Source organism: Protomyctophum bolini (genome assembly GCF_963924005.1).
Source record: "Protomyctophum bolini genome assembly, chromosome: 8".
Classification (NCBI taxonomy): Eukaryota; Metazoa; Chordata; class Actinopteri; order Myctophiformes; family Myctophidae; genus Protomyctophum; species Protomyctophum bolini.
Window position 1 is genome coordinate 18,396,068 of NC_137869.1, and position 22,030 is coordinate 18,418,097.

Here is a 22,030-nt window from a genome sequence, read left to right on the forward strand (position 1 = left end):
TGATGAACACCATTGTAATTCCCTTGCATCTGCTTACAATATTTTTTTCTCCTTTTATACCTGATGTATACATGTAATGTAAAGTTGAACTTGGAATTATAATGTTATGTGACACGGCTCATTCATAAGGTAAACAATAGGCATGTCACATTTCAGGTATCTCTTCACACAATACCTCACATTTCCAAGTTCATACAATATTGTACATGACTTAGGTTTTGTCTAGTGTACATTTTACTTTAAATTTCCATGGTGTTACACTCCTTTTGTATGGCATCAAAAGTGTCTGAATTACAATGTGTAATATCATCAGCAATGAACATTTTCCAGTGCTGTAGATATACAACATCAACCTCCTCTCTGTTTGTATATTTCACTTTCACTTGGAATGCACTGTCACTGATTCCACTCAACACCTACTTAGGACATACTGGATTATCCTATTGTTGATGTTGAGCCAAAATGTAGCCTATATTAAGTATCACGGCAGGCCAGACAGACATCCATCAGCTGCAGCTACAGGACAGGTCCATTATTATGTGCAGCCATAGTCCTCAACCACCTCACCGCCACCCTTATCCTGTATTCTACTGGATATATTGATTAGGGTCTAAGCTCCAAGACGCCACATAATATTTTCTCCTTCCAGTGGCCTTTTCTCCCAATTTAAGCTTTTTATTTTATTTATTTTTATTTTATCAACTCAAAGCAAAAATACCAATAGCCAATGTATATGCTCACAACACGTCACACATTTGCAATGTGACTCATTGTGAACTTGCAGATCAGGTATCTTTGTGAAAATGTTCGCCTAGAATGACCTGCCCCAAATAGGTGCCGGGTTATAAAATGTTTTACCCCCCCTACACAACTGCAACAAAATGTTGATTTGTACTTCATAAATCTTGTTTTTTGTGCATTGTGGTACATTGCCAAGTTGCTCTGTCAGCGTAATATAAAGCAATGCTTGTGTGTCTAAGATGCCTCCAGTGCTCTCAATGCAATCACGGACACGGTTTCACAGCCTCAGCCTGTCATTAAATCTGTACGCAGGGAACACGGTAGGATCAGTGACATTACAAGTCATCTCATTCACTGTGTATCGCGCATTCGGATCTTTCTTCTTTTCTTCCAAATCCAACATTTGGGGCAGAAGTCCCTGTTTTGAAACATCATCTTAGATTATTTTCCTCATTAGAAATGCCCGTGTTTGTTAGTCGGGTATTAATATCATTCACCACATGGTGCCGGGGAATTCCGAAGCCTTAAATAGTGCCAGCTTCAGATTATGAACCCCTCCTCTCCTTCCCCACCTCTCCTCCCCCCTGCCCCTGTCCAGCTGCACACATACCAGAAGTTGCAGCAGTGCTATCATATAGACGGAGGGGGGAATTCCGCCCCTGTCTCAGACTGCAGCGTGTGCCACTTCAGCAAGAACAATAGGAGGCTCAGCCCAGAGCAGGTGTCCTGTTTCAGGGGAGCAGGTCAAAGTGCCTCCTTCTGAATGGAGCATAATCACCATTATGGTGTAGTACAAATATTCGGCCCTACGCAGCTTGGCTTCTTCACAATAGACATGTTCTTCATGAGTGGCTGTAGCGGGACTCCCTCCCGCCCTCCTCCCGCCCCCTCCCCCATGGGGTGGTGTGGTTGAAACGGTTCGTGTTAACCCAGCGGATCACGGTCCTCTGTTTTTATGAACTGCAAATTCCGTCCTTTATATACTTCTATGTGATGGGAAATAATCTGCAAAGTAAACTCCAGTGTTCATTTAATGTAACCGTCCTTTTTGAGTGGTGCAACCACTCCAAGGAACAGCAATGTCCGTGATGTTCACGTATGTGTTCACCTGTGTTGGTTAATGAGCACCAGTTTGAGTACCAGTAGGGGCACTGTTTGCCAGAAACAGAAAGAGAGAGAGAGAGAGAGAGAGAGAGAGAGTTGCACCACTCGGTTCACACGGGTGTGATTTTTACACTTTAACCACCTTCAACCTGAATGCTTGTGGTCTCCGAGGCTACCTTCAACCTGACCTCCCTATTTTTATCATGTTATTATAGGCATGATTGTGACATAGATCAGCTAGATTTGTCGTTCAATGAACTATAAGGGTTTAAATGGTTATTTGTTGGTACTACTGAAAACATAACTGAACATAACATAACTGAATATTTTGATGAAAAGTGGAATTAATATGCTCTTTGGTGATTATTTCCCCCTGCAGACTTCGAGACCCACCCAGATTATCCTGGACAGATAATTCGTTTTTCACCACCATGTCACAGCCGTCGTCTACAACATCTGACATCATGAGTCAAGATGTGTTCAACCAGCTGATTGAGATTCTGGACCAGTAAGACCGTGCAAAAGCATACATTATGTTTCTCTTTCCTAATTTATTATCATTGTTGTTGACCCATCTCATCTGGGTTTTAGAAATGGTGTCCACTCCGTCCAGCCCATTGAGCTCAACTTCTCTGATGGTCCCCCAGATGGACCTGCAGGCAACACCATTCAGATCAGCATGGACTGCATTAGCATGCATAGCCCGGAGGAAGCACCTTCTGTAAGTACAGTTGAATTGCCTCTCATGCTCATAGGATGTCATTCACATATGAATAATTTGTTGCTTCAAAATCTAAAAACGATAGTCTGGAAATTACATACAATTAACATGCACAATTTGAATTTAATTATGTATTTATTATAAGTATCAATAACTCTTACTGCACTTGGCTGTGCACCCACGCTGGGTTGTTCTAAATTAAATCGTTTTGAAAGAATGCCAATTCTTCCATTATTATTATTAGGAAACTAATTATTATCGATCATTTTAGCTTTTCCAAGAAGAAAAAGTTTCTCAGTGGTGTCAACAGATTCAGTGCATAACTGTAGTCCCGGGTTTCCAGAAGGTGGTACACCCGTGCCCCTTAGCTTCATTTAACTGACTCAGCAGCAGATCTGCTGTAATGTACGGTAATGACCAGTGTTGTGACTAACGCCCTTACATGTGTTACGTTACATAACGTAACTACTATTTGCAGTAACTTGTAACCTAACGCTTTACATTTCCCCATTCCATAACGGCCTTATAGTTATTGTGCGAGCGTTATCCGCGTTATCCGCGTTATGGCGTTAACTTATGTGATCAGTGAAAAAAAAGTCTCGCAGCTCCGTGAGTCTATCATACAGGCGTCTCTGTGCTGTGCTGACTGCAGTGCAGAGAGCGCTCTCTGTTGACAGTTTCGTTTGTGCAGTCATACTAGCCTGTCAGCCCACATGGCTTGATACACCCTAACTTGATAAAAACAGAGGTCATTGATTGGCTAACGTAGGGCCAGATTTCAGGGTAAGCCAATCAGAGACAGTCTACAGGGTGGGCGGGCTTACTGGCTGTTGTAAACAGTAACACATTTAGTCACAGACACCCAAACCCTTGTAACACATACATAGATACCACACAGACAGAAATCACCGGTAGAACGAAAATCATAATACAGTACCACACGCAAAAATGGCAAATGCGAATCATGATGACAGCGAGATTTATTTGATTATTATTTCTTTTCTTCATATTGCACTGACAGCACCATTTGTTTAATTGTTTTGAAGGCAAGTTGAGGCTACAATAAAGATGCCTGTCAAAATTCCTGAACATGTTTTATTGTTCCACTACATTTCATATAATGTTAGGAGGGAGTTGTATTTTCTCTTAGAACAAAAACAAAAAACCTTCTTTTAAATCGTTTTTTATATTATAATTTTTTTAAGTAAAGTAAAGTAGTTACTTTCATAATTTCATGTAAAGTAAAGTAACAAATTACTTTTTTAGATAAGTAACGATAACTATAATGCCTTACTTTTTAAAAGTAACTTCCCCAACACTGGTAATGACTGATACAGGTTATCTGAATTATAACAGCCGTTCAGTGCATTATGGATAGATGTGTGTTGAAGAAAATGAGTGATAAGCACTGTGTAAAACACTGATACTTTCCTAATATTTTAGTGTAACAAATATTTGAACATGAACCCTAGCATCCCTATTCTGGGCAAACATTTTGGAAAAACATCTACACACCTGAAACATTTGTCAACGCAGCGCGTTGTGAGTTTGCAGATGGGCTATTTTTGTAATTGGATGTTCAACGAAGTACATAGACTTTAATCGGTTCAAGTTGATTAAAGTCTAGCCTTAATAACAATATTTCCAAGATTAATTTCACTCTTGACTGGATGGGTCTTTCAGTGGTAAATCCCATACATTATACAGTACAGCATTTAGCTAAATCTGGGTATTTTGGTGACAACAATGGAAATTCCCCTTTCAGAGTTGTGTGGAGGATATGGTGCACGCAACACAGCAGTCAGTAATGATTAGAGTTTGGCCAGGCTGTTCACTAGTTTATCTAGTGTCATCTTCGTACGGTGATGATGTTATCAGGTTGAGTCGAAGCCGTGCTTGACCTGGGTGGCCCCGCCGCTGAGACAGGTAGCTCTCAGTCTGGAGATGTAATCACATATCTGTTTATATGCTGTAGGTACGGTGGTATGTGGTTACTGCATTTTGTTTTTTATTTTAAGGAGGACAAAAATAACTTGAGGTGCGAATAGCCGGCCTGAATATTATGCATGGCATTGTACCGAAAACCACCTTGAGTTGAGCTGTAGTTTTCAGCATAATCCTATTTCTAATTTAACCACTTTCGACCTGCCGTCCCTATTTTGTCAGTATAAGCAGAAATTGTAAAAGAAATCCAAAAATAGCCGTTATAGCTCACAGTGCATTGCATTGTGAGCTAGCATTGTGAGCTTGTAAATTGATTATCTTTGTCATGCGACGTGGCTACAACAAAGTATGAAAGCGCTTGATAGTGTATGGATTCCTATACGCCCCACTGTGTAGTAAGTATGTTGCATGGTTTTGAACTGTGGAGGTATAAAGTCAGTAGTAATATGTCTGACCTGTACGTGAGGACACATCATCCCAGTCATCCCAGAAGTTACTGGGGAAGAAAAAGTGGGCACTCCACTCCCAGTCCTGGAATGCGGTTGTCCAGCCAGCATGAAGGGGAAAAAAACACACACACAAATAAAACTAAAATCTGTTGAAGGCGCTGAGTAACGCCGCCCTGCACATCCCCCAAGGGGGCCTATGCTCTCTTGAACTGGTGATTAATGTCTCCACGCCCCTCCCCCCCCCCCCCCCCCCCACACACACACACACACCACCCACCTTCCACTACCAGGGAGGGGCGTGGCATTCGGCATGCCATGGGTGTGAGGAGGGCTCTCTGCCATGGCTGCCTGCCAATCACCGAGCCCCGATCATTTTATTGCGTCAGATTGCGTGTTCTGATGAAAGTGGGCAAAGCCCCCCCCCCCCACCACCACCAAGACATCCCACCCTCGTCGAGGTTCACTTCTTTCATGACTCATTAGAATGTGACTCTTGTTTTGTGCCCTGGGGAACCTATTTGTATTGTGTAGGTTTTATGTTTAATTTGAAATTCCTTTTTTCTCCAAGTTTTCTCCCAACCCCCCCCCCCCCCCCCCCCCCCCTTCTCTTTCCCATAGCCGCAGGGCAACAATTTAACGCAGCACCTGCCTCTCTTGCAGAGGTCTCCAGCTCATCTATCAGTACGTGTCTCATCTATGCAACAGCTAGGAGGGGAGGGGAGGGGGGCGGGCAGAGGTAAGAGAGAGAGAGACCCAAGTCTTGGGTAGAATAACACAAAGGAATGTAGCAGAAACGGTGGCAGGAGAAATGCTATATCCTACCCCAAACAGCTGATTTTACACCCAGATAACGCTCTGATCAGCTGTGCGTGGAAGATGCAGTGTTGAGTTAGGAGACAGAGGCACCTTTTCAAACACAGGATGAAGGTTGAAAAACAACTTGTGCAGGAGAGTAGCTCAGTCGACACAGCTCTGTGGCGTCTAATTGCATGTTTGTGTTTGGTTGCTTACACCTCTGGGGTCTTAAGCCTCATTTATATCTAGATGCGTGGCGGTGTTGCTCACCTAAACTACAACGACGTGCTGTGAGCTTATACGTAGATCGGTTGTGTTTGGTGTGCAACACGGCAAGCAGACCAAGTATAAATCAGGCATTATAGTGTGATTTGTTGTTGCAGCCTGGTGCTCCCGGCAGCTAAACAGTATTTCTACCATTCACAGTGAGTTCTCACATTTTGTGGTCATTATGAGGATGAAGTGAAACATGATCTGCCATCAGTGTTGCAATAATTTCCTTTAGGGATTGATGGGATGTTTGAGATCTGCTCTGTAATTTTCAAAACATTTGTATTAAAAAGTCATGTCATAGAATAGTTTGTTTATTTGGATCCCCATTAGCTACTACCTTAGTAGAAGCTACTGTACTCTTCCTGGGGTCCACAAATAGAGCAGGAAAACTTTTATGAAGATAATTATAGCTCCGTTCATATTATTTCTCTCCTCTCAGACAGTTAGGTGGAAATGGGGTCGGCAGTGGCTGAGGTGTACTGTAGAGTGACCGGATGGTAACCGCAAGGTCCCAGTTCAATCCCGGGCTCCCCCAGAATTGGTGTCGAAGTGTCCTTGAGCAAGACATTGAACCCCTAATTGCAGATTGGTGCCTTGCATAGTTTCCTCCAGCATCGGTGTGTGTATGAATGGGTGAATGTAATGCACAATCTCTGTAAAGCTCCTTGGATAAAGGTGCTATATAAATTTACCATTTAAATCTAAACTGTTAATTACCTATAACCTATTATACAATTTTATTTGGCTTTGACTTTCTTTCTTTGTTTAATAGGATTTTTAAGTATTTTGATAATCCAAATTTGTATTGCATTAGTACATTTCTATAATGTTGCATTAACTTACTGTATAGGTGCATTCACACCTGAAGATATTTATTTGTTTCCAATCGCTTCAATAGCATCACTTTGCTCTCTTCCCCCTCCTTCGAGTGGTGGATTATATTATTAAAAAAATTAAGATTTATTTTTGGGCTTTTATGCCTTTTATTGATAGGATAGTAGACTGACAGGAAATGGGGAGTGACGAGCATCGTCAAGATCGGGATTCGAACCCGCGTCACGCTGTCAGGCTGGCAGCATTGCAGCTTAGGGTGCTCAGACCACCACGCCGGCTGCCCGGGCCATATTATTAATTATTGATATATTATTCATATGACAGACCGAGCTAGAAACTACTCAGTTCAATATGTTTAACATAATTCCTGCTACTACTGTATATCATTATGATCAGCAAAATTTGTTCCTATGTCTTTGCAAATATTGTTTTTCCACATTTGCTGAGTCCGGATCAGTTCAGTTGGAGCTGGACAGCCAAAACATTTCTGGTGCTCCGGAAAACATCAACGCTGATTGGCTGTCAAGATGCGATGGGTGGAGTTGGGGGAAGCGAAGGTTTTCTTAGTAATTGCACCGCTCAAACTATCCTAAGAATGTAGCTTATGGGTTTGAGAAAGTGTACTAGGCAGCGGTGGCCGAACGGTTTGCGGAGCGGTCTTGATATCGGAAGGTCGCTAGTTCGTATCCCGGACCGGCACGTTAAAATTACCACCGCTGAAGTGCCCTTGGACAAGGCATTGAACCCCTACCATGAAATGTTCTATGAGCAGGGCCTGGCTGTAAACAAGTTCTTGAGCTTAGTCCAGTTACCCTGGGTAAACATAGTACCTTTCCTTTCCTTACAGGCTGCAAAGTTGTACTATTATGGCCTGTTATAGCGCCACCAGGAGGCTTCATTTTGTAAAACACTTTTTTTATATTACTCCTCCAGATTCCGCAAATCGTTACACAGTATCTCTATAGTCATGTGTTCAAGACGGATCTGTCCGATATTTCATATTCCATCCTAATTGGCTAACATTGGCTTTCAACAAGTTTGCAGGATTGACCCCTTTTGAACAAAAAGCCTCAAATCATGAACACAGCGTGCAATTTACGTGAAATCTTTCACAGACTGTACTACTAGTCTGAGGAATATATCCCATCCTTTTCACATTGGCCCTGTTAGAGCGCCACCAACAGGTGGATTTTTGCAAAACACATTTTTGGAACAAAATACCTCAAATCATCCAATTGCCATCCAAGGTGTAAGAAGAAATGCAATACTTTTCATATTGGCCTATTATAGTGCCACCAGGAGGCCTGCCCTGGTGGAGACCTGTGCCCCAAGATAATATCTAGACAACTAGATAAGGCACTTTATCTAGTTGTCTGTCTGGCATAGCTGAGACTTGGCCCCTGTCCATGTGTTTCCGACCTTGTGTATGTGTGTCCGACCTTCCTTCTGTAAAGGAAAAAGCAGTAACCGACCACTCGGACCAAAACAATTATACATTTTGGCTAACAAAACCATTATATATAGAACTGCAAATCGTAGAATGCGCATTCACTAGCTCAGTGGTGGGGGCCATGCACCCCCTGTTACCTCCCGACCTAGTTGACGCACCCCCCACATGAAAATAAAAATTGCATAAGCTATACAGAGCTAAATAAAACCACAAGGGATGCACGCACCACAGTTTGGGAACCACTGCACTAGCTGTGTCACAATGTACGATATCTCTGAAAAGACATATCGTAGAGGCATTGTATCATCTCCACGATATTTATCACCATATCGCCCACCCCTAATTTAACACTTGGTTTAACAACATTTTAACTAACTTCCTTACCCTACCTTTTAATCAAAGATATTAGTTGACATGTTCATTGAATGCACAGACCTGATTGTGTGTGTGCTAAGCCCAGCCCCACCAGTTGGCCTCCGGCGCACTAAGAAGGTGTAGGAAAACATAACATTTTTCATGGTCTGCTTGATGAATCAACTGCATTTGGTGATGGCTTGTATCTCTTAGCCTGTCTTACATTGACATCAGCCTTTTAAATCTTTTTTTCTTTCTTTTTTTAAACTATACAGTATAGAACAGTCCAAAATGTTTGGAAAGAAAGTGATCACTCTTCTTTTTGTGTTTCTGACCACAATGTTGGTGTTGGCTTTTTAAATGGTCGTTCGACCAATGTGCAGAGATGAGTATCTTATTGTAGGCTGTTGCCTTTAGGCAGTATGCAGTGTTGTTAATTCAAAGTATGTCGCCTTTGGGCAGTATGAGTTGTTCAAAGTAATCAGTCTTAACAACGTGCTCGCAACACAATGCATTACAATGCAATATAGGGTTCATGAGATCATTTTCTCATCAGAGATGAAGATCAAATGAATTAAACCCAAAGATGGAACATGTTGATGTTCCATGAATATTGATTCATTGGTTGTGGTTGGTTCTCTGACTATAGCTGATATCACCTTTCTCTTGTCAGTGACACTTTGATGAATTGAAAATGGTGGATCCTGTTGTAAACATAACAAGTGTAATGCTTAATCATGGATCGTCCACAAAGTAACAGTTTTTGTATTGACTTGTGAATTAGTTTTGAAATGTACCCATTTGGCATACTGTGAAATAACATTTTCAATCAAGTTTAAATTAAATGGACCAAGATGGAATAAGTTTTGACAACATTGTAATGAAATTGGAATATTATTTCATGGACCAGCGCCCATGAATTAATATTGAGTCTAACTGACTAACTGACATCACCACTTCAAGTTTGTCAAATCGCAAGTTTATAGGTATACAAGAATGGGCGTAACTATTTTCTGTGCAAGCTTCAACAAATTGCAGTTTCAAAAGATAATAAAAGGAAAATGTAAAAAGAAAAAAATCAAATATACCATACATAAAGTGTGTACTAAGGAGTGTATAGTCATACATAAAGTAATAGTGCCAGTGTGACGGCCTGTTTCTCCTCTCCAGGTCTGACATGGCCACTGGGCTAAGCACCTGTTAAGTAGTTTGTTACTCAGCTTCAGAGCAGATATATTCACTGCATTGTACACTATATTTACTATATTGTGTGAAGATATACTCTGTATATTGTTACAAAAATGGCATAAAATTGGGATATTGTCTCCCAGTTTGATTTCATCCTCTTTAATCTACCACTTGATAAACCGAATGTGTGCTCCTCCTTGCCTGGGACACCTAAGCAGTAAAAACTACTATGAAATTATATTTCAGTAGTTTAACAAATGTTAGTTTAATGGACAAACATCTCTTCTTACTAACACTTTGTAGACATTTGGTGACAGGTGTCTGGGCTGAGGTGTTAGAAAGCATCACTTAAGGATGTGTCCTGTGTGGATGGACGCTCGCACTCTGCTCAGGGCAGGTGTCTGTGTGGTAGAAGCCACAGCACCCTGACACTTGATACTGAACTAATCTAGCTGACTTAGGAACAGGCTCTTAAAAGGGAAAAAACTGAGCAAAGCCTCTTTTGTCTGAGCCCCTGGATCGTCATTGTTTGAGCTGCTGCCAGGCTCCACTGGGATCTGCCATCCTTTTAGGTCTAAACGGGCCTGGATTTTGCATGAATCTCGCAACACTAATGGAAACAGTGATGTGACTTGTATCGCATATAGCTTCTGGTTTGGGGCTGAATGCTGAAGAGAAATGGTGCAAATCATGAGTTGCAGTCTTCAGCTAACTTTGTAACTTTGCTAACTAGTGTCAGGTTAAGTTTGATGTTGGATTATGAGACCATTACCGTTTACGGCAAATGTAGTAGGCATGATTTCAGCCTGTTTACATTTACATACAAGGCTGGAAAGTAATTTAATAAGTATGATTCATGCTTCACAATTATTGAATCATGAAACTTGTCAATTCATCTTATTTGGTCAGCTGTTGCACCTTGCCCTCGTCTCCTTGCCATCACCATTATACAAGGATTAATAATAACCGACACATATAATCCATCACGCTCACAGACGCAGAGGAACGGTAAAATCACGGAGACCATTGCATACTATTTGACCAAGGATATGACACAGAAGAATGAGCAACAAAAGCATTAAATATTTTATAAACCCATATCTCAGCACCTGCACCTTTTTTCAGTGCCAGTTTCATCCTCTCTGACATTAGGCTCTTTAACAAATATAACCAAACATATTGGTTTCCAACATTCACTACCAAATTGTTAAATATTTAAAATATTAACACTAGTAAATGCATGTTGTTGATAATGCATTTTACATTTGAAACAAACTCAAAGTGGTACAGGAAAAAAACATTTGCATAAAACATCTAAAAATAAATAAATATAAACATGGGGGCAAAAAGCCTAGGGGGTAAAAACCAGAATAGCTAACCATATGCTTTATTAAAAATGAAAGTCTTTAGTCCTCTCTTGAAAGCTTCAACAGACTGGAGCTCTTAGATGGTATGTACTGTAGGTCTATCCTTTGTGATGCTTGTTTGAATAATGCACCAATATATTCTAATACTGTACGAGTTCAGCATAACAATGAGTGCTCTAACTTCATTTTAACATGGCTGCCAGTGTTGTTTTAGCATAATGAGGAGTTTGTTTAGCTCGTCTAATTAGCACTTATAAAAGTCTAGGCTAGGTTCTGTGTGGCGACTGGATTTCTTGGGGGGTCGTTAGCATAGGCTTTTGAAAGTGTTTCTTGCTATTGTGTGTGCACTGGCCTGCAGGACTATAGCCTCTGGCCCTGGCCAGGGTGTGGTCAGTGATCAGAGACTTCGGGTCAGAATTGTGCTCAGTTTAGTTAGTAACTTTAAAATTATTCTGACCATAGGGCAAACGTGCAGAGCTGAGTATTGTGTTGATGTCATTTTTATATTTTATTTCAGTAGTTTTTTTTTAATGATTGCATTTTTGTTTACACTTAACGGAGCATAAACATCCATGTTTTTTTTTCTCATTTTGCGGGAAATGTGTGTGTGTGTGTGTGTGTGTGTGTGTGTGTGTGTGTGTGTGTGTCACACACACACACACACACACACACACACACACACACATAAATCACTGTCACAACTGGCCAACTCTGTTCCAAAGAGCACTGTCAGCACCATTACAGTATCTGAGATTTAATGCATGTTTCCAAAACAGATCTACACCAGTCATCTCTGATAGATACAAGCTATCTACAGGAGTCACTTTGTGTTACCGGGGGCTATGCATTGTGGTGGCTAGGGGTCAATTCGTATGCTAACTAACCTGGTATAATACTTAATACTTTCCCAGGCCAGGTAGTGACATCAGAATTCTCATTTTGGGGTTGGCTGACCTGGCATAGTTTTGACTCTTTTTTAATGCATGATCCATTCATTTATTATAAAGGTCACATTCTGAATCTTTCTAGATAACTTAATTGACGTTAAACTGTCTACTGGCTGCAGATGAAACTAAGCAACATTGTCTTTATGATGACATTTCTCTGTTATTACATTGTAGTTCATCACACTTGGTGCAGGTGGAGAGAAGTATGTTAGAGGTAAAGTGCAGGCACTGGGCAGATGCAAGCAAATATTAAGTCCGCATCAAGCATCCCTCGCTACTAGGTAGCACAACTTACTATTTGGGTTGGCTATGGTCATTACACCTCTGAGGAGCCCTGCAGAACTTCAAAGGAAAGGCTAAGGAGAGGGTGCTTCTTCAGCAAGATGGGTGTGGACTCAGGTACGACACTCAAGGTAGCTCCTCAGACCCCTCCCCTCTCCTGTCTTCCCGGTATATATGACATTCCCAATGAATCCTATAGAGGCTTCTGCTTTTCCACCTCACATCTGTAGTCCACATCACTCGTTTTGAGTGAAGGAAAAGAGTTGTGGAATCCTGGAGCCAGTGGAGCAAACAGCAGCAGCTCTGCTCAACCTCAGTGCCAACATGTTGTACCTGGAGACGGGGACCGCGCCATCGTACAGCGAGGTAAGGCCCAAAGACGAGCTTCTAACGGGGCATCAAACCAGCTCATCCGTTGCCACTTCCCAAAGCTTCTATAAGACCGATTAATACAGTAACAAAGAATAGTAGAGAATGATGGCCTTGAACAAGAACGTACCGTTGGAAATTTTGGCCGATTTGCCGAAGTCTGTCTTAAACAGTTTTGCTATGCAATGTTTGTTACTTGTTCGATGTGTAATGCTGGCAGTTTGAACGTCATCGTTACACATTTTTCAGATGGGTGATTATGTTGAAATAATAATTTCAACTTATTAAGAGTTAAGTTTTTGTGTGGTAGATTCCTTTTTGATTCGAATCAGTGGTATTGTATGTGTGCATTTGTGCATGTCTGCTTATGTGTGTTGAGTGTGTATGTGTGTACAGAGTGGAAGGGAATGTAAACACCTGGAGTGTCTCCTGACTGAGTGGTTGTTTTATGAAATGGCTGCTGCTGCTGTTGATCTCTTGCTGCTGCTGTGATTGCTGGTTTTGTATGCGTTTGTTGCGTACTGTATCCCCTCAATGGAAAAATGCAAACCCCGCTTTGTTCATCTTGCTTGGACCACTAAAACTAATTTATATCCTGTGATTTATTTATTTTTTAAATCAATGGCTTAATAGGCTTATATGTTACTTTAGTGGATTTTAATGAAAATTGTTCTGATGTGTGAAATTGTAATCTTAATTGTAATCAGGAATGTATTCAAATGTATTTAGCAAGTCTCCAACATTTGCTTCAGAGATCTGCATGGCTCAGTTTTATATAAATAAATAAGAATTATAATAATTGAAAAGGTCAGACTCTTGTCAGTTCTTACAATATCAATAGTGCTTTAAAATGTGTTCTTTAACTCATTTAAAAGATAGATTTAGTGTACTCTCACACCCTAGAGGTGTTTCTTAATTGTTCTAAAGAATTCATGTTAAATCAAAATGGACGAGAAGGGTTTTCCAATGCATTAATATGCTAATACAATTTTAGTTTCTTTGGTTAGAAAACTCAAAAGGTTTCCATTTTCCAATTTCAGTCACAATTTCTTTGCAAATGAGACTGTCATTGGGCATTGTGAGAAAATGCCCAATGACCGTCTCATTTCCAAATTCTTTGCAAACAGTGTTTTCAAGTTCAACTCTGCTGTAAACACTGGGTGCATTTTTAAAAGTTATGTTATTTTCTCACATTTTGAGGAAAACTACATTTGACATTATGTATGACAGTGCCATGCATATGCTACTTTCTCGACACCTTATTTCTTAAATATATTTAATCAATCAAATTAATTTATCCCATTTGTTTACTATTCTACTTGAAGTTTCTTGCTGTCACCTACTTTACGCGGGCAGTCCATAGCTTTTACATTTCAGCTTGCTTTCAGAGGTCATAGGTCAAAATACTGCAGCTTTGCTTGTGTGTTATTCGCCAAGTGTTCTGCTGTCAGTCACAACGTCGAGGTTGTCTGCTGCTGCGTTCACAGCTCAGTTCAGTTCTGGGTTTGGGCTTTAGTGATAATTTTGAGCCAAGTGCATCTTCATTGGAGACACATTTACCATACATACGGTATAGGTCTATTTAAATCCGTATTAATAACGGATTTATCCACTTTTATTCATGTCTTAACCACTTTCATCCTGGGGTCCCCATTTTGGGCATGTCGTTTGTCGTACACAGAAACAATTTGCGTTGTGTGACAGTAGGTCGGCTATTTCCAATGTATGTTGTACGACAAAGAGCATAAGACTTCAGTGGCTAATACACCCAGAGCCCTGCATTGTGTATGGTTATGCAGGCATCTCCCTGCCCTCCCTCTTATTTGTGCCGTCGTTACCACATACCAGATGCTGCATCGAAACACAGTGTCCACCCTAAAGAACTGTGACAGATTTCCAGATTGCAGGTTGCAGATAGCAGGTGTGTCAGGTCACTGTCTTAAGTTGTTGAGCCGGGGGGGTTGGTGCAAGGGGGGTATCTTTAAGTGGTGTCCACCTCAATCGCTGCAGTGTGAGGTATCAGGTTCCCCTGCTTACCCCCCAGCGTTGCGGCAGTGGCAGTGGCCATTAGAATGTGGCTGTCCAGGCGTTGCTGTTTTAGTCTAGGGTCGTAATTGCTTTAATGGTGTGTTGACGTAGATGCAATCACCTGGTCTGCCCATCCCACCATGTATGAGGTGCAGATAGACCCCCACCCGGCCACACCTCAACCCCCATCCCGAGTAGGGTCTTTCAATGACGCCCTCCCCTGTGGTCACTCATCACAGTGCCCCCCCTCCCCACAGACACTCTTATGCCGACCTAGGGTACACAGAGCAGGTCACTAGAGAGCTTGGAATGGGAGCAATTCCACCCCTTAGGCCAGGTCTTTCTCTGGTTCCTGTCATTTATTGCAGTTCAAAGTGTGGGCTTGATTAATTGGGCCTACAATACTTAATACTAGCACAGGTAAAATAAATGTGTTACTTGGTAAAATAATGAATGAATAGTCTAATGAGTTATCTAGTATTGCTTTTCTAGGACTTCTCTCTGCAGAACTCTTTGAAAGAATGGGCATTCATTTGAAAGCTGTCAAATGGTCATTACATCACCAATACATGTAAAACAATAGATAAAGTGTGTGAATATACTACTTATGCCAGTGTTCCCTGTCAAAATGATTCAGTAGTATGATGGCAACATTAAGAATTCCCTTTTAATTAGAGCGACTGTTTGCATTACAAATATCTGTGACATGTATAATGCATAATCGGGATTCCTTCATTGGAATCAACAGGCTATCACTCTGAAGGTCAGCAGTGTCCCTTTCCTGTGGGCCTGAAATGCTTACTCCAGCATGTGTCCCGGACAAAGAAACGCTCGCAGGCCGCGAACAAACTCTGCAAACCTTTCACCAGCTTTATTAAAGGCTGTCGTGGATGTCAAGGCTGCTGATTTATTGTCGTTCTGTTTAGCAGCCTGACGTCCCAAAGACCTAAGCACAGCCACAGAGCCGACTATAAACGGAAGGAATTTTTAAGAGCGACTAAAGGGGTTATTAAATGGCTGCTATATTATAGTGGAATAAGATCTGATTTAAGGAATCTGAGAGAGTCCTGAATCTCCCACATAAAACTCTTTGTAAAAAGTAAATAGCCAGCTTCCAGTCAATTAAACATTCAGAGGCTTTTAGCTGTTCATCCTTTATCTTTGATCTCTAACTTCATTTTGAACACTGAAGAATGGGCCATGGTCTTACATTGACAATCATGTCACGCATTCAATTTACCTTTTTTGTGCGTGACACTTTGATCCATGATTTCTTTTGCTCCCAGCCTTTTCATTAGATGAATAATTTTACAATGATAATTAATGCCCTGTCACATCCCCCTTCCAAAACGTCAGCATCAGGTAGGAGGCAGTGTCCGCTGTGATTGGCTGTGAAGCTACCGTTAAGCTCCAATAAACGGCAGGAAGATCTTGCGCCACACGGCCCATGAGATCGGTCGCTGATATCACTGCTGACTCACCACATTCGGGAAAATATTCATCCAAACAGGAAATTGTGTCACAGTGTAGTTTTTAGTGTTCCATACCTGACGGAAAAGATGGCACTAATTATTATCATTATAGGCATAGGTAAACATGAAGCACAAAACCAAAGCACACATTTCTGAACCAGGAGGACTTTACCAAGACTCTCTGTATTGAGATCAGACACAGAGGGCAACTCGATAGTCTGTCCAGTGTAAAGCTGTCTGTAATTACCCCATTGTAAGGGAGCGTGTGTTTGTGAAAGCTTCTCCCTTCCAGAGGCCAGAGAGTTTAAACTGAGTAGAGATACGTGTGTGTGTGTGTGTGTGTGTGTGTGTGTGCCATTCACAGAGCACTTGTCTCCTAACACCTGCATGCCCAGTATATTGTTCTCCAGACAAGCTCTTATAAGCTCTGGTGGCATTGTTTCCGGGGAGGTTAAGCAGACTTGTGGCACACACACACACTGACCCTTATCCAACAGCAACACAGAGTAACGATGCGCCCTGTGGCACTGTTGCAGAGGTATGCTGTGGTTGACTTGAATGACCTCTCTCAGGTGCTGCGTGCATGTGTGGGTGTATGTGTGGATTTGTGCCTGCGTGCGTCTGTGTCAATGTGTGTCTGATGGAGGAAGATTAGCGTTTAACATTTTACCAACTTGGGTAATAGGCATGTAGCCTACGTCGTTGCGTGGCTGTGTGTATTTTGTTGATCACCTGGCACACAAGCAACACCTGTGTGCAGTGTGAATGGGTGTGAGCCGGGCAGCTGTGGTCGGCTGTGCCTGAAATAAACAAGAGGCCCTCGAGAGATTAATGACCGTCTAAAGAGCGAGAGCCATGGCACCTAGTCCAGGAATGTGCCATTTATAAATGGAATGGAATGAGTTGAATGGACCAGCACAGCAAGCAAGCAGGAAGCGGTTGGCTAAAGCCCAGGCCAACTCTGCATCCTGTTTTAAAGGCAGACATTTTAATTCCATTCCTCCCGTCTGGATAGTTTGCGTTTTGGGAACAAGCGCTAGGCTAAGGCTATGTTTGTATTTTGATTTTTCTCCAAAGGGAATCTAGGCGAGTGAGTGGTGATGGGGGTTGACTGTAAAGCATGGAATCTGATATATGTACACCTACTTGGTTGAAAAGCTGGTTCCTCAAGTGCAATGCACGATTCATCTGCAGCTGGATAAATCAATGCCAATCTGGTTGATCTCAGCAGGGTAGACGCGCTTGTTTCGGGGTTGGCACCATGCCACAAAGTCTCTGCTTTTGCCTAAAATGTTGATTAGTTTTGATTTACAGAATTTTTTTTTTTGTCTTTTACCTTTCACCCTATTTGATGGCTGTGATAAATGCATGTTCCACCTTTCATCTATTTGACATAAAGTTTTCCCCTATAATTAGCTTCTATCATTCTGAGTCAATTTAAACCACATTCAACGTTACATGGATATGTGTGATGTGGTGATAACTAATCACCTAGCATGAACCTTTACAAACAATGAAAAAAGCATCAACGGTTGATAAACATCTTCACCGCATATTCGGGATCGCTGATTCAGCTATTAGTCAATCGTGATTACTGATTCAGTCATCAGTCAAAGTAGATGAAATGCAAGCCTGTCGATAAGGAAAGTATCTCAAACGTTTGAAGGTCTTTCCGCTGAGTCTGCAGATGTGTTGAGTAACTTTCTGATCAATGTCCAATTATTTAATTGGTGTGTCTTTCTTTGGCTCAGCTTAGCTAAATCGCTTAGTTTAATCATTTGACCAACAGATGTGCCTACAAATCCATTTCCTAATCCTAGATTTAACTCTTTAGAAGCCACTTGTTTGCATGCTTGCTACTGTCTGAAACTCATTGAAATGTAGGGTGAGAACACCCTCTACATCCACTGTCTCTGATAGTGTTACGAGGTTGCTCTTTACAGTAAAAGGAGAATAGGGAAATAATAAAATGCATGTTAGCTAATGGCTCACAATTCTGTACTACTGTAAAATGAATGCTCACTTGCCAGAATTTGAATGGCATCTATGGCGGTGGTATTATGATATAAGCCAAATTGCTGTGCTGGGCTAGTGCCCAAAATCCTTGAGTTCCATTCCTGGCAAACATCTCACGCGTTATGTTTTTAGACTCTCCATGTAACCACAATGCGTTTACTTGATTGTTGAAGCAGAATTATATTTACACACAGCGTAATTAACCTCATGCAAAACCCCCTTCAAAAGTCCAATTTTGCTTCAGAAATTTCAAAAAGTAACCTAATGGAGATAAATGTTGACCAATCTCTGTCAACATTGTACATTTATCCATCCAAGCGATACCGTACAACGATTGGAGAAAATAGATAATCTCACAATGCTTGTCATGGACTTTTCGATCCGCTGTTTTTGCTATTTTAGAAAATGTTTGAAAAATCCCAAAATAGGGACGCTATGTTGAAAGCTCTTGAAACATAAATCAAAACATTTGTGTTTGAACCATTGCTTCAGTCTCTCTGACATTATGGGTTATTTTATGCTCTTATTTTGTTCTCTCTCCAGTCACAGTATACAAACCTGGGGCTCCTGAACAGCATGGACCAGAGCATCCAAAACGGCGGGTCCACTTCCACCAGTCCCTACAACGACCATGCACAGAACGTGCCCACCACGTCGCCCTACAACCAGCCCAGCTCCACGTTCGACGCACTCTCTCCTTCCCCAGCAATTCCGTCCAACACGGACTATGCTGGGACGCACACATTCGATGTGTCATTCCAACAGTCCAGCACGGCGAAGTCTGCAACATGGACGGTAAGAATTCTATTCACTGAACCAATCCCACAGTATTTAAATCTGCAATCCATAACTTTTATGTCCTACCCAGGATTCGAGCCCGGGTTCCCCTTGCAAGCACTGAATTTTCTACTTCTGAGCTATAACAGAAAGCCCTTTACCTTTTGACCCTCAACCAGTACAACCACAGGATACAAATGTCTCAATAGAAGAGCTATTTGATTAACACTTATGGTACCTGGGAAGTTTTTCAGAATAAAGGTGCTAGAGTGCCAAGCAGATGAGGGAGATTTTACTCTGAAAACTCCTGCCTTTCATTTTACCCCAAAACCGGTGTTTTATTTAATAAGAAGTGTGTGGACGTTCTTGGCATCATAATTGTACAACTACTGCAGTTGGTGGTTAACATTTTTATTCACAAATTAATGTTATGGATTGCATCAATAAAGCCTATTGTTTAATTCCACAAGGATAATACTTGCCATGTGCAAAGTGTAGGTTGTTTGCGTCCACCAACAATTATATTGTGTTTATTGTTGTTTTTGTATAATTATTATAGTATTAGACTACAACACAACACCGACTCTATCCAGCACCCTAGAAGCATAACCTTGATTTCACAAGAGAATGTTTTTTTCCCTACTGATTTATAAAAATATCATTGGCAAATAATTCATGGCACTTAAATTGTAGGGAGTCTTTGCTCTAGGACATTTGATATAATGTCAAGTAAGTTGTCAATTATATAGACTGTCTTGACTTTGACACCCTCTGCACTCTTATTTGTAGCACCAATCACCTAAGTAGGGCAAAACAACCATGTAGTATTGCCATGTCACCTACTGTATGTCTGATTACATGTGTTTTCATTGAACATGTGCCAAGCATATGCACATACAGTTGCCCCTTAGGGTATATTGTTCGTGTGAATTTGTAGCCATAGAATTTAAATGTATGGGCCAGCTGTATCATAACAGGTCATCGTTTAATGCAGTGATTTGCCAGGGCAAAGGTTGAAGCAACACACTACATCTCTGAACCACAAGATCCTTATCTACGTGATCTGTGCTTCAGGCATATTTGGGATGCATTGCTGACTGTACTATGTAGTTGCGCAACCACATCTGCTAAGGAAAAAAAAATCACTTAAGATGTGAGACTTCAAATCAAGACAAAACCTCAGGCATTTCTCTTTACGCCCCACACATTGCGTCTGAGATGCTGAAAGAAGCTGGACATCAGAGGATGATCTTGCTACATTATCTATCACAATCAGTTGTAGCCTACTAAATGTTCAAAATGACGGGGTTAACATTTACAAATGCAGTCCACACACTGTTGTTAGCTCCCGCTGTTTATTGCAGATCAACGTTTCGATCCCCAGGGATTCATATCCTGATGAAGATCCTTATGGGATGGAGATTTTTGTCTACAATAAACAGTGGGAGCTGTTAGTGGACTTTATTTGTATTATTATGTTGAGCTTCTGTTTGTGCTGCACCTGATCACCATACTTGATGTGCATGCTCTACATTCCCAACAAAAGTATAGGTTTCCCCACTGTACATATTCACAGCTAATTTAGTACAATCTTTCTTTAACCATCCAAAGTAATTTATGACATGTCATTTAAAATATATTGGATCCTGACTTTCGAAATAGCTGATCTTCAATCTCACAGTACATGGGAACATCAGGGTTAGTGTGATCAATACTCAACATGCCTTAGAATGGCTAATCTAATGAGAATTGAATTACCATATGCTGGCCTTGTATCAGTTTACCAGCAACCTGTTGAGCGGAGTTCACTGGGGTCTTGTTGATGACAGAGGTAAACAGGCATAAACAGTTAGTCCAGGTGTTGTGAAGGCATGTGCAGCTAGATGTCACCATGTGATGGTTCAGTAAAACCTACACAACCGGCTCCTCTTGCTCTGTCATTAGGGATGATGGGGACTAAAGGACAGCTGTTGCGTCAGAGCCCCACCTGCTTGGTTTGTGTATTTGTGTACACTGCACTGCTGTGAACAGACGCAGCACTGCAGATAGAACTCACAGTAACAGACTCGAACGCGTTAATGACAGATGCCATTAATACCAGAAGCTAGTGTGCCCTAGCAGTCACCAAAGTTAAGCATGTGTCACCGCCAGATGGAGTTGTAATTGACATTTTGACACTTTTGTGATGAGTTTTCTTTTCTTTTGGGTTCCTGGTTTCCTCAGCCCATTACTGCTCTGACCGTATGCTGAGACCCTAAATTCAAATCTAACTCCCATCAAGTCTTCCATAGCACCCCTCTTTGTCCTAGGTTTCCTGTCTCTACAATGTTGTCTAAATTAAGCATAAACCTATTATTTAATATTGCCAATGTCTCACATCAGGAGTTGCACATATAGTTTTGACAATCCACATAAGCCATGAATCTGAAATTTGGCAGAAAGGAGTGTTGAAAAACCTGTGGGCTTATTGCATCAATTTCAGCACTAATGTACTGTGGCTCTTGAGTAAACAGGCGGAACTCAGAATTTCGGCGATCTCGCCATGTTCGCCATTGGCAACACAGAGTGTGGGATTGTGACATTCACCCAATTCCCACACTGCGACGCTCATCCCTCTCATTTTCACGGTCTAAAAAACAAAAGTGTCTGATGTGCAATTGTGTGGCGGTAGTAGAGTGTGGGGTGTGAGTGCCACTCCCCGTGGACAAGCCTCTGGTTCAAGGCTCCTCATCATAAACACACGTAGCGTAACCGTCCAGCGTACGGCGCAGTCATAACACATGATGCAAGACTGCTTTGAATGGTCTGACATCACAAGGAAATTTGATGGATGCCTATTTTGTCATTGTTGTAGTGTGTAAACTTTAAATCGCCCATTTAAACTCACAAAGAAAATATTGTTTGCATTGTGTTTTTCAA

The 22,030-nt window shown here is 41.4% G+C and overlaps 1 protein-coding gene across 7 annotated transcripts in view; it reads left to right on the forward strand.

The window, feature by feature from the left end:
- The window catches only part of tp63 (tumor protein p63), a 50,561-nt gene that overhangs the window by 13,224 nt on the left and 15,307 nt on the right, over nucleotides 1-22,030 (forward strand). For 5 of the 7 annotated variants that reach the window (XM_080770906.1, XM_080770905.1, XM_080770907.1 and 2 more), the window contains exons 2-4: nucleotides 2,225-2,353; nucleotides 2,437-2,566; nucleotides 18,878-19,129. In XM_080770906.1, the coding sequence (XP_080627032.1) occupies nucleotides 2,225-2,353; nucleotides 2,437-2,566; nucleotides 18,878-19,129 (511 nt within the window). Of the gene's footprint in view, nucleotides 1-2,224; nucleotides 2,354-2,436; nucleotides 2,567-12,648; nucleotides 12,816-18,877; nucleotides 19,130-22,030 lie in introns of those variants that run through there. The other 2 variants (XM_080770908.1, XM_080770909.1) reach the window with 1 other exon arrangement.